This window comes from Canis lupus, chromosome 19 (genome assembly GCF_011100685.1).
Source record: "Canis lupus familiaris isolate Mischka breed German Shepherd chromosome 19, alternate assembly UU_Cfam_GSD_1.0, whole genome shotgun sequence".
Classification (NCBI taxonomy): Eukaryota; Metazoa; Chordata; class Mammalia; order Carnivora; family Canidae; genus Canis; species Canis lupus.
In genome coordinates, this window is record NC_049240.1 from 44,839,334 (window position 1) to 44,853,305 (window position 13,972).

General features: G+C 34.1%; 1 protein-coding gene and 1 long non-coding RNA gene across 2 annotated transcripts in view; one reads left to right on the forward strand and one right to left on the reverse strand.

The window, feature by feature from the left end:
* The window catches only part of LOC111091181, a 49,420-nt gene extending 48,206 nt beyond the window's left edge, over positions 1-1,214 (forward strand). Inside the window, exon 4 of the long non-coding RNA XR_005374258.1 lies at positions 482-1,214. This is a non-coding gene — a long non-coding RNA (uncharacterized LOC111091181). The remainder of the gene's footprint in view (positions 1-481) is intronic.
* The window catches only part of LRP1B (LDL receptor related protein 1B), a 1,959,891-nt gene that overhangs the window by 730,300 nt on the left and 1,215,619 nt on the right, over positions 1-13,972 (reverse strand). Inside the window, exon 18 of the mRNA XM_038565111.1 lies at positions 9,422-9,538. Coding sequence (XP_038421039.1) covers positions 9,422-9,538 — 117 coding nt within the window. The remainder of the gene's footprint in view (positions 1-9,421; positions 9,539-13,972) is intronic.

Genomic DNA, 13,972 nt, shown 5'->3' on the forward strand with positions numbered 1-13,972 from the left:
CTGCCCAGTGGCTGATAAATTTCTTTTGGGAATGCAGAGGTCCAGATACAATGAAAAGCTCTTGAAGGGATGAGCACTGGGTGTTATACTATATGTTGGCAAGTTGAATTTAAATAAAATGTTAAAAAGAAAAGCAAGATACTCTGAAGATTGGAGGCGTGTTCTAGAGAGATTGCATACAAAGTCAGGAGGCAAGGACTAAAACACTGGTATTTTGAGACTGTTTCACAAACCTGTATGTATATTAGAAGTACCTGTACAGCGTTTATTTTTTTTTTCCTGTACAGCTTTTAAAACTACTTATACCTAAGCCTTTATTATAATTCAACTGGTCGCATACTTCCTCAGGTGTTGTGGGTTGAATCATACGTATCAGTGAGCTATGTCGGATCCTAAGCCCTGGTATCTGTGAATGTGACCTTATTTAGAAACAGAGTCTTTGCCAATGTAATTAAGGATCTCAAGATGTGCATTTCCACAGGGAAAGGCCATGTGAAGATGGAAACAGGAGATTGGAGTGATGCTGCCACAGCCGAGAAGGAGCTGGAGCCAACAGAGAAGCTGGAAGAGGCAGAGGATTCTCTTTGGGGGAGGTGCTGCTGATTATGGACTTCCAGGCTCCAAAACTGTGGGGAGAAGGGGTTTTTGCTATTTTAAGCCTTTATGTTTGTGGTGATTTGTTTTAGTAGCCTTAACAAATTTTAATTTGTAGGGAATGTTGACATCACATAGTTTAAATTTTCTGGATGTGCCTTAGGATCAGAATCATATGAGGTGCTTTTCCTAAAATACATATTCTTGGACTCTATACAAGACCTATTGAATGGAAATTTTTGGAGAAGGGTGATAGTGGCCTGGGGATCTTTATTAGTACCAAACGCCCTGGGTGATTCATATCATCAAGCACGGAGCTGAGGAAATGCTGAGTTAGGTCAAGGATATAAAAACCGTTTTTATTAATTTCTGCCTATGGCTTTCAATATACCCCACCAGGGTTTGCCTAACCTCCCACTTTCTTGCATCGAGAGCCTTATTAATACTAGGATGTATAAAAGAGGGAACTGTAGCCAAAGACAATGCAAAAGCATGTCACATACCTATAAGAAAACAAAAAGACAACTTAGTAGAAGCTTGTATACCATTTCAAGCAAAAATAATACAAATGTTTAAATATAAATTTATAGAACATGAAAAAAAAAAACAGAACAAGACCATCTGGGATACAAAGCATAAATCTGCAGGACACAGACAGGAAAAAGAACTTAATTTCTTTGTTTCCAACATTTAAAAAAAGGATTTATTTATTTATTTGAGAGACAGAGAGAAAGAGAGAGTATGCACATGGGGTAGATAAGGGATAAAGAGAATCTTAGGTTCCATGCTGAGCACAGAATCTGAGGTGTGGCTAGATCCTGAGACCCTGAGATCACCATCTGAGCCAAAACCAAGAATCGGACACTTAACCAACTGTGCCACACAGGAAACCCTGTTTCCAACATTTTAATAGAAGTAATTATTTCCAGATTGGAGAATGAAGAATAGGTTTGATAGGAAGTTAAGGTTCTAAATCAAAGAAAAGAGAAAAACAACTAATTGCTAAAAATGAGTTTATCTTCATATTGAATAAGTTATCAAAGAAGTAATGAAACACATATTTTTGATCTTAGAATATTGACAATCATTTTGAAATAAATGGAAAATGGGAAAGATGAATGAAACCTGGAAAATGGTGAATGGTACTGTCCTGATTTCAAAAATGAGTGAAAATTTTCAAACAATAGAGAGGTGAAGAATACATATATCTCTGACAGCAATTCTAGGATAAACTTGCTAAAATATTATTTTTCAGCATTTTTAAAAGAGACTATTTGCTCAAGAACAAAATAAAAACAAATCATGCAAAACTAACTTATTTGCAGATACAAGTTTTAGGTAAATATATATCATGAAAATGCCATACACAGAGTGGTTTTGTATTTTTAGCAATGTTTAAGAAATCTCAAGATAGGGATCCCTGGGTAGCTCGGCGGTTTAGTGCCTGCCTTTGGCCCAGGGCATGATCCTGGAGTCCTGGGATCGAATCCCATGTCAGCCTCCCTGCATGGAGCCTGCTTCTCCCTCTGCCTGTGTCTCTGCCTCTTGCTCTCTCTGTGTCTCTCATGAATAAATAAATAAAAATCTTAAAAAAAGAAGTCTCAAGATAAAGTATCTTGTGTGCAAGATGGTGGTAAATTGAAGTGAATGTGTAATTTGTTCAAAACTGTACCTATACAATTTAAATTATTAGATCAATTTCCCCTGAAGGATGTTTTTAATTACTTGCCAAAAGGTTCACACCTTTGTTACTATTATTTGGTTACAGACTTAAAAATTATGCTTATCAAATTTTTGAATTATATAAAACTGGGAGACATCATTAATATCATGGATTCAAATCGCAAAACTGCAACAGGGTTGGGATTATGGGAGGATGGAAGTATAAGAGTGACAGTATGGAGTGGAAAAGATCAGACCCATGTAAATATTCAGAAATAGGTAAATAAGGAAGACTCAGGAGACTATCAAAATAAAAGGTAAAAGAACTTTGAAAAGTAAACATTAGAAGCATCCAAAAGGAATGATTCAGTGTATAAGAAAAGCTTAGCTATTTTAATTGACTGGACACTTGACATGGGAATTACTCAATAGGTTACCATCTATGATTATGTTAACGGAAGCCTAGAATCTAAATTAGTGAAGTTAATAAGTTCACTTCAATCTGTTGTAAAAATACCACATATGGGATACCATGTTCTGTTTAATTCTAGGCTGTGAATTTGTTTTAAATTCTGGCAAAAAAAAAAAAAAAAAACATAAAATTTACCATTTTAACTATCTTTAAGTATATGATTCAGTAGTGTTAACTATATTCATATTGTTGTGCAACAGATCATTAGGACTTCTTCATTTTGTAGAACTGAAACTCTATACCCATTTGACATCAACTCTCCATTTTAGACCATTAATTTTAAAAGGTTATTAAAAATACAAGTATATTCATAGTAGGGCAGTTGGTGGGGAAGGAGTCTATAAATTATCATGTAAGGAAATCTGAAAGAAGTGGTATGTTTCACTTGGAGAAGAGAAGGGTTAGGTAGGCATAATGGTGCCTTTGGTTAACTTAAGAGTGATGTTGTGACAAAGTTATAGATTTAGATCATGTAGCTTCAGAAGACAGAACAAGAATCATTGAGTAGAATCTTTAGCAAGATTGCTGTACAAAGGAGAAATATTCTGACAATTTCTGCCCAACAGAGGAATTAACTACCCGTGGAGTGGCCAGTTCTTTGTTCCTGAAAACATTCAAACAAGGACTGGGTAAGCATGTCTGAGACCAGTTTTAGGATTCTTATGTTGGATGGATAACTGAATTTGATAACATGTATAGGCAACTACCAAAACCTTGATTCTCTGAAACAGATGATGAGGAGTCATTGGGTCTGAGTTCCAGTGCTTGCCATACCTACTAACTCATTCTGTGATGTTGGACACACAACCTTCAAAGTTTTAGTTTCCTTATTTATAATGACACGGGCTAAAATGAATGGTTTTCTTAGTCTTTCTACCTTTCCATGAGTTGAATAAATGTGCATTATGCCTATTGTGCAGAATCTGTACCAGTCAGCATGTGCCTCCTGCTTTAGCAGGAAACAGGAAGGGAGAAAGCAAGACGGGATAAGAGGAGAGAAAATGATTGACTGAGTTAAGTAAATAAATACATGGAGTAGTGGGATTTTTCATTTTATCATGGCATTGGCTTATTTAGATCTAATACTAAGAACAAGGAGACACTAAATACTCCTGCATTTTATAGACAGAATTCAGTAGTTGGAGCTATTCCTTATAAAAGAAGAAGTAATCCATATGTCAATTTTGTTCAAAGACCAGTGGATTCAAGGGAAGGAGAGACTCCATGAGAATCATTCATGAAATATTGTGGATGCATGAGAAAAGGGAACTGACTGAGTGTTGCTCAGGAAGTAGGCTGGACCATTATACCCTGCATCTAGAGAAGAAGAAAGAAGTGGAGAGTGGTGGTATCCAAGAGATGGGTCATTAGGAGACTAGCCTGATCACATTTAATAAAGCATGTTTGGGGGGTTAGGGGTCACAAAAAGTGGACCCTAAAAAAGAGAGCAAAACTTGTTTTGTTTGTTTTTTTGGTGGTATCAGCAATGCAACCAAGGGGGTGCCCACCAAGCAAAGAGGGCTCTAGCAACTTAAGGCTAGGAAATATGTCATCTGTGGTGGGAATGGTGGGGGAAGGGGATAAAAGAAGTCTAGATGTGAGGGAGAAGAAGAGGAAACAGAGAAGAGGGAGTTCAGGGAACTACGAAGAGAAGGTTCTCTGAAGGTCTCACATAAGATTCTCTCAAGAGAGGGGTACCGGGGTGGCTCAGTGTTTGAGTGTCTGCCTTTGGTTCAGGTCGTGATCCCATGGTCCTGGGATCAAGTCCCCCATCTAGCTCCTTGTAGGGAGCCTGCTTCTCCCTCTGCCTATGTCTCTGACTCTCTCTGTGGGTCTCTCATGAATAAATAAATAATATCTTAAAAAAGAGAGTCTCTCAAGAGAGCAACATTGCTCATGTCGCAGAGTTGTCACCTTCAGAGAAACAGAGGTTACCACTAGACCTACTTAAAAAGAGGTTACCTGTTCCTCCAACTGCCCCATCTGACTGAAGAGCTAAGGCTAGAATAGGGAACAGATGCAGGGAGGAAAAAATAGAATACAGTCACCTCTCATCTAAGTTCCCAAAACCTAAAGTCTAGCCAGCAGGGGGGAGAAGAAAGCCTTGACTAAGATATAGTACTAGAATTTCAAAATGAGTAGGATCGAGTTACATAATTAAAAGTTACCAGAATCACTGTGTCTGCCAAGATGCTATCAAGGAATGGCAGAGCAATTGAAAGCAGTGCTTGGCAATATCCATATTTTGCCAGTATTCCATGGGTTAATAATCCTCACTTAAGTCATTACATAAAATATGCATTTTTCTTATAAAATTAATAATAATGTATACTATAAATAATAATAATCAATATATTTAATCAGAAACTTTGTTTTTCTAATAACCTCATTGAACATATATTTGATACACAACATATACTGATTTAACTGGGAAATGATTTCTTTTTGACAGCACTCTCTCTCTTCTGCTTGTGTCTGATACTTGCCAATTCTCTTTATGATTCTCTCCTCCTTAATTATGCGGAATAAAATTATAAGAACATTTACAATTTAAATTAGAAGTACAGGAGACAAGATTTTACTATCCTCATAGATATAAAAGATCAACATCCATAAAATGGAATCATACTAACTTTGCAAATTTTAATGGATTTTATTTATACCCCGACTGAACTGTCTTTCAATCTGTTGATAAATTTCCATTATTTTCCCAAGTTAAATCCTTTGAACAAGCCAAAGTTACCAATTCACATAAAGGTGCATTTATTTTAAAAAATATAATGAATATAAGGCATGCTGGAGATACTTGGAAGACCGAACAACCACAGAACAGTTAAATTAGTTTAAAATAAGCAAATATACTGTTTTGGCAATAAATTTTCCAAGGGGCAAAATGAAAGTTTGTCTGACATATTCTCACATGTAGTCATGAAATACAATTATATTTAATGGCATAATTTGGAGATGGGAAGAGTTTTCTTCTGGATAGTTGCTTCCATCTTAATTCGTTTTGCTTATATAGACATAATTATGTCATTAAATATATGCTAGATAAAATCAAACCTGAATGGTGCTTCCCAAAGTAGGGTCCCTTGACCTGGTAGCATTAGAATCAGTATCAATTGCTAGAAATATAAATTATGGACCATCTAAGACATACTGGGTCATAGTCTTTAGAAATTAAGCCCAGATTCTGGTTTTGATTTTTGCTTTTGCTTTTTTAACAAGAGTCCAAGAGATGGTGATGCATGCTTAAGTTTGAGAATCTCAGCCTTAAGGTTTCTCAGACTTGAATGCACATTCATACCACATGGACAGCATTAAAAATACTGATTTTTGAGGTTTGACTCCCAGAGACCCATATTTAATCAGTATCAGTTTGGGGTGAGGCATGGACAGGTGATTCTGAAGCTTCTTGGGTGATTTTTTTTTTTTTTTTTTTTTTTTTTTTACTGACAGCAAAGTTGAGAACCAATTAGCACCTTGAAATGAGTGACTATTTAGTTCTTTGACACATAGTTCACTTCTAGCACATTCTTCACAATTTTAACATATCTTCCCTTATGTGGAGAATCAATCTACAGAGCCTCCTGTCTACACATGAAGACTACCAAAAGAGTAAAAAGATTGTTTAAAGATGAAGAGTGAATCCTCAAGGGCCTTCCTAATTATGTGTCTGTCCACATATACTCTCAACCTGAAATGTTCAGTTAATTTGTTGTAAAGGCAAATGCAAATAAAATCAATGAGGATTATAAACAGGTGCTAGTGATATCCACTAAAATTTGACCCTTGATTTCAGTACCTTCTGCTCCTAATGGCAACCAGAAGCATTTCTAACCATCGGTTTCTCATGTTTTAAAATCCAAATTTTGGTATTTTCAGTGTAAAATAGTAGTTATTAAAACAGAAGCTGTTTGTAGAACTAAAACATAAAAAAAAGAGTGCACTCTTCTAGTAGGATTAAACCTATGGGAACTTGACTGATTCCACTGGGAAAAGTGAAATATGATCGGTCCAAATGTTATAATGATGCTTAATAAGACTGGGAATTACTTGAACCGATATTCATTTCTACATTACTGCCAAAGAGAGTGACTTTTTTAATGCGGTAAATTAAACAATTTATAATATTTTTGCCATTTTGTATTCAATATACAGATAGTTTCTGATTTGAGAGTAATCTATGCCTTTCTCTTATAACTTTAAAAGTGAGCTTGTGCCTACCAGAGCTTCACTATTAGCTTCCCTACTGACATAAATTTTGATTTATTATGACAATCTGAAAGATAAATGCATGTTACTACAGAGAGGAACAAGTTTGGAGAGAAACATGTTTCTCACCTTATAAAAGGGAAATGGTGCTGAGACTAACCCATGTGGCTTACTGACACTCTATAAAATTTGGCTATATTTCAAAAGCAAACTGACAACTACATTTCACAGTGTGTTCATATCCAGTGGTATACTTGAGGTATCCTGTGCCAGCTTGCAAGAACCGATTTATAAATTTTCAAGGATTCTAGGAATCAATTGTTAAGCACATTATTTAAAATACATAACCTATATAGATTTATAATTAAATAATGTTGAATACAAGGGTAATAAAAATCAAGATTCACAATTTCCTAATTATTTTACTCTTGAAGTTAGTCATGTTTATTACATCTGTCTTGTAGAAATACTATAAATTGATGTGCACGTATTTTCTCAAATCTACATTCAGAAAGTCATGTTGGCTACCTGATATTGGTCATGGCAAGAGTATTTACACCACAAAATAGGCAAACACTAGATCAGGGCTCCTTTCCAGCAGGAGATCTTAAAGGGTTTACCAACATATCAATGAACAAAACTTATTATAAATATATGTTCATTTAAATAAGATAATCAATGGACATGAATAGGTAAAATGACATGATCTACTCCCTATTTGCACCCAATCCATGGCTCCCAGACAAAGTCGACCTGAAATGTTGAGTTTTAGTTTCAAGTATACCTGGATTTAAAGCCTTGTCCTGCTATTTATTAGCCTTGCGATCTCCAGCAAGTTGTCAAATGTCAAAGTTTTGATTCCCTTATCTGTAAAATCTAAACATTACTATGTTTCTCATAGATTTGTTGTAAATATTCAATAAGAAAGTTTGTGTCTGTGTGATGTGATGAGCACTGGGTGTTATACTATATGCTGGCAAATTGAATTTAAATTTAAAAAAGAGGAAAAAAAAGACACTATGTGTCTGAACTCCCTCCACCCTTCTTTCCCTCACCTCATGAAAAGTATTAAATATAAGTCAGATCAAAGACCTAATTGAAGCTCTCTAATGAGCTCCTTATTTATTTTTCTACTCTATAATGTTTTCATGGCCTGTCCTAAATTAGTCTGATTCTAGGATTTCTCTGTCTTTAATGTTTTCAGATTGTTCATTATCCTTTTTCTATATTCTGAACGGACATGCTGGAAACAGGAACGCAATCAAGCTTCCAAAATAATAGAGCTGCCCAGATGCAGACCCAGCCACAGGAAAAGTCTGGACATTGGAAAGGAGAAGGATACATTGTTCAAATCCTTTAACTGGACAGGCTTTGTAAACTCTACATGTGTAATATAAAATTGACTGTTACTGTGTGACTATTGCTTTCTTCAACACTGCTATTATTTTCTTTACAATGTCAATGCTACTTCCTTATCTATACTTTATTCAAAGATCATAAATTCAAAAGTCCATAGGGACTTAATAGTCTAGTACACGAAAATTTTAAAAAATAAAATTTTAGGTAAAGAAAGAATGCATCCCTTAATAAAGCCTTTGACTTGAGAGGTCAAAAAAGTCTTATTTTCCAACTGCTAAAAGTACTACAACATAGACTTAAATTATTAAAAGTATATATTCTCAATTGTATTATATTTCTAATAAATGTACTAAACATATTTAATGTATGTTTTCCCCATTAGTAGTTTCAAAAATTCATAGCCATGTCAAAAAAAAAAAAAAACAAAAACAAAAAACAAGTTCTTAGAAGACCAGATTCATTCCCTTACTACATTTCACTACACATTATGCAGACAAATGATAATAAAATCTACTGATACATGAGTATAAATGAGAGTAATTAAATTTGCAACTTTATGTGACAATAAATACCATTTCCAAAAGTAGGAGGATCCATGGAAAGTGACTAGGAATTTTGCCATTAATAAAACTGTCTTAAGCTAATAACGGAATTATATGACTCAATAGAAATGAAACAAATGGTTTCCCAACTATGTATTTTTAGCTTGTATTGTTTATTGTTCCAAGAAGACAACATATGTATGCCAACAAGAAACATGTAGTTGTAATTTACTCCAAATGTCACTCAATTAGCTACTCCATTAGAAAAAAACTAATCATTACAAACATAAGATTAATAATGAACATTTGAGAATCCTGTTAAGCTTCTAATAACCACTTCCTAGTAAAATCTGTAATGTTTGTATCCTTTTATTTTAGCCAAGGGTATGGTTACTGAGTCATGAAATGGATATATCCCAAAGTTACCATTAAGGTACAGGCCTAAAAGGCAGTAATAGAGTATAACAGATCTTTTGCCTTATTGACCAGTATTTATAAAGAAATAAATAGCCTCTTAAGAGAGATTATAGTGATTTGACCTCGTCTCCACTAACAGTGAGATTCACTCACAACTTACCACAAGATGCCATTTCGTCTGTCTGGTCACCACAGTCATCTTCCCTGTCACATAGCCATGCTCTGGGAATGCAGCGCCCGTTTCCACAAGAAAACTGGTCCACTTGGCATGTTCTGGCTAAGATAATCAATTAATGTACAAATAATACATTTAGAGGCCTTTTGAATAATGTTCAGGTAAAATATATCATGCAATAACTCATACACATAAGATCTTCTATTGCTTTATTAGATAAAATATTTTAAAGTAAATTTTTATTAATTTTTTGATACTACCGACTTGCTTGTCTTCTCTAAAGTTCACATGCTTTGCCCTTGAATTACAGTGGCTACGAGATGACAAGATACTCAGTAATCCTCACACACTTCCATAAATGAAGCTATGAATTCATTATTTTACAATTTTTGCCTGGCACATGCTTATGAATATACAGTTGAATTAAATTTCATCCAACTTTTAATTAACAAAAAAGGATTTTGCACAGTCTGTCAATAAACCAGGAAAACTTGCTGTAATGTAGGAGAAAGGATTTGGAGATTATTATCAGGATATCTAGTTTCTAGTCATTGGGGCACAATTATTCTTTTCCTTTAACGTTTCAATGCATTTATTTCCTAGACACTAAATGAGCCAATATATGGAACAAAAATGCAGAAAATATTTTCTAAAGCATACATTTAGCCTTATGATGGATGTTTAAAATCTACTTTTCAGCATAGCTATATAAAAATGTGTAATTTTTAAATCGGAGTATATTAATAAACTTTGCTTTGGCCTCTCTCAAGAGTTTCAAAGAACACACACATGGAATCTTTCTTTCTATGTTAGCCAAAAGCAGTGGTTTCATTTATTCAGTGAAGGAGTTGGTTGTGTTCTACAAGGAGTTTGATTACCATTTTCTATTACAGTCAGGTCAGCTTTTGAAAGCATGAAATCCTTGATAGTCACCCTAACTCTTCCCTTAGACCTTAGTTTTACAAACTTAGTTGTTTTTCTTTTTTTGGATTTATTTATTTTTATGTGTTTGATTTTTTTGTCTGTCTGAAATACAAACTTTTCTTTTTAAGTATCAGTTTTCTATTACTACTTCTTTTTATTGGATCAGGAAAAAAGAGTGGAAAATTATAGGAAGGCTATATTCATACCTTTTAACATTTGGCTCAGATGAGGATTGGACAGATGAGGAACATTTAGGGTCTGCATTTCTGTAGCTAGGATAAGAGAACATTGCTTAGTTTATAGACTTCCTTCTGGTTTTGGGCTTATGAAATAGAAAGATGTATTTCCCTTTCATCAAAATGCCTCATGAATGAATAGCTAGTATAAAATTGAGAGTGTTTCAAAGACGGAATCATCCTAATACACTAAAATGGATTTCCATAAATTAGAGTTTTAGAGGTCACTTAAAAGAATGTCTTAAAAGTTATGTGCTAGTTACTTCCTTTTAAGCAAAGTGTACTTGCTATGTAAAAATGCGTGTCTATTATTAGTGAATACTTAAAAGATTACTTGAGAAAAACAATGAAAACGTTGCTAGTTTGATTTGACAGATTTGATGCGCAATTCCATCCTCAGTGTCTATAATTAGAAATTTTAGACAATTATTACACTATGTATCCTGCTTTGCTTATGTGGATAAGAGTTCTGAATCTAAAACATTTTTTCTTTAAACATTTTATTTATTTATTTATTCATGAGAGATACACATACACAGAGACGCAGAGACACAGGCAGAGGGAGAAGCAAGCTCCTCTCAGGGAACCCGATGTGAGACTCAATCCCAGACCCCGGGATCATACCCTGAGCCGAAGGCAGATGCTCAACTGTCGAGCTACCCAGGCATCCCTGAATCTAATCCATTTTACGTAATACTTGAGTTTTCCTTTTTTTTTTTTTTTTTTTTTTACAAATAGAGCATTTATTTTACATTAATAGATTTTAAGTATCCCAACAAATATGTATTCTTCTGAAGTTTTCAATGGTGTAATTTCAAGTAGGATTAAAATTTGTCTTGTTTAGCTAACTGTATGGATTTCTGTGAATTTATTCAACATTTAGATTTAATCAACAAAGTCCCTAGCTAATTTTAATAAAACTATGTTTCCTTATGTATATATTTGTATTAGCCTAGAGAAGGATGAAGATGTTGGCATTTAGTTTACTTGTTGGGAAGGAAGGGGCATAGAGGTATGAGCGAGATTCATATTTGTTTTTCTTACAAGTCTTTGTTTTGTTTTACTGATTATAGTAAATACTTTTACCTTTTGATATTTAAGAGAATATTAATGGGAGAGTTTTCAATTTTTCTTCCCTTCCTTCCTCCAGCTTTCCTCACTCTTTTCCTCCTTCCTTCCCTTCTTCCTTCTTTATTTCCTTTCTTCCTCTCTCCCTTCCTCTTTTCTTCTCTACACTTTTCATTCTTTCCTACATCTCTCCTCTCTTCCTTCAATCCCTATTTCAGTGTTTTGTTTTCTTGCTTTAAAGAAGAATATACATCATATATTTTCATTCCCATTAAATTATAATTGGCCCATAATAAGAATCTATTAAATACCTCAATACGATATTCTTTTATTTGATTTTTCTTCAATGTCACAATATTCCCTCCTTGTCATTGAGACTTAGTTCTAGAAAAGTTTTCTCAGATTGTTTTCCTTCACGAGGAACACTACAGTGATTACAGAAGACAATGATAAAGAACTCCTAAAAACTTATTTCACATTGTGTAGTGGGGGAATTTGTGTGTCAACTCACCAACTCAGAAGCTTGAAGAACTGTTAGGACCTATTACTCCAAAGAGTGCTCACTGGCTTATTATTGAGAGATCATATGACATGAAAATATATGAATTCATTGTCTATTCTAACCATGAAAAAACTGTTTAATCTGCTGAAGAAATTTAAATAATTTCAGATGGGAAAAATGCTTCATTCCATTAATCTACAAGCACTGTCTGTCTATATGATATAATCTAATTGACTAAATCATCTTTCTAATCACTGGATTTATATCAGGAAGACACAACCTTTACTTTTTCAGTTCTTGTCTCTATCAGCTCTAAATTAGTTTGGAGGTGAGATTAGCAGAGCAGCCCCAGAGGACTCTAATGTTGTAGCAAATGCTTCTCTAATGAAGAGGAAATTTATACTTCCTCAGTGGAATTGTTTATCTAGCAGTGAATCAGAAATCCACTGTCACAATTTGAATTTTTTCTACTCATCGCTAATTATGCTTCTCTTGCCGTAGCAGTGAGAAATCCCACAATGCATGGGAACAATAAGGAGGCAGAGGTGAAGAGATCTTTACACATTATTTCTAAACTTCACTTTTGCTGTATTTTAATCAAAGCATTCTATTTAAACAAAGTCTATGTCATATCAGCACCTGCTTTTCAATTTATCTTATAAAGAAGTCTGATTTTTAATATATCAGGTGTTCTTAATTCAAATATATCTGTCTACTTTGAATTTAGTCAACATTTGTGGAAGATGTGAGAAGAATAAATATTATGTAATCTAATTAGAGCTCAGTACTGTGGGAAAAATCTGGTCTGAAACTGGCTACGCTTGAATCCAAGGATCATCATTGGTGACTACAAGGATAAATAATTTCAAATTTAACTATTTCTCATCTTTGGCCTCTGGGTCTCTCTCATAAGTAGAGAGACATATTTTCTTTTTGTGTGGGAGAACAAGTACCAAAGCTTTCCTCTTTCAGGCATATCCTCCAACCACCTATCATCCTCTGTGGACTTCACCTCACCCTCAGTAACTCTGCCAATCAATCATTCTTTTTTTCCCCCTAGTAAAATATTTCTATCACCTAGGAAAGTATAGAGAATAATAACATTGACACCTGTCTACCATCAGATAGCTCTATCAAATCTTGTTTTTTTATGTATTTACTATAGACTATTTTTGTTTTATTTCAGAAAAATGTATTATAAGTACATTTAAAATCTCCTATGTAATTTTTTAGTCCTCTTTCTCTCTTTTTACATGTAACTACTATCCTTAATTTCTTTCTTTTTTTTTTCATTTCCAGACATATTTTAATCCTATTCCTTCACATTTACAAATCAATAAGTATATATATAATTGTTTTGTATTTTTATATTTCATGTAAATGGCACTAAGTAATTTATAACTGCAACTTTTGATAAACATTGCTATTGATATTAATTTCTTTAAAATTTTGTTTTAAAATTCACTTGAGAAAGAGAAGACAGAGAGAGAGAGCATGAGCAGTGGGGAGAGGCAGAGGGAAAGGAACAAGCTGACTCCTCATTGAGCCAGGACCCTGAGATCATAATATAAGCCAAAGTCAGATGCTTAACCATCTGAGCCACCCAGGCACCCCTTGAAATTAATTTCTGTTAATATTTGAGTTCTAGTTTATTCATCTTAAGTACGAATAACATTCTATTATGTGAATATAATACTATATAGTGTTGTATCAATATATATGGTTTTATACTTATAGTTTTACACATAGTGGACAGATACACACACACACTCACACATATTTTTTTTCCTATTAATAGGCATTTGA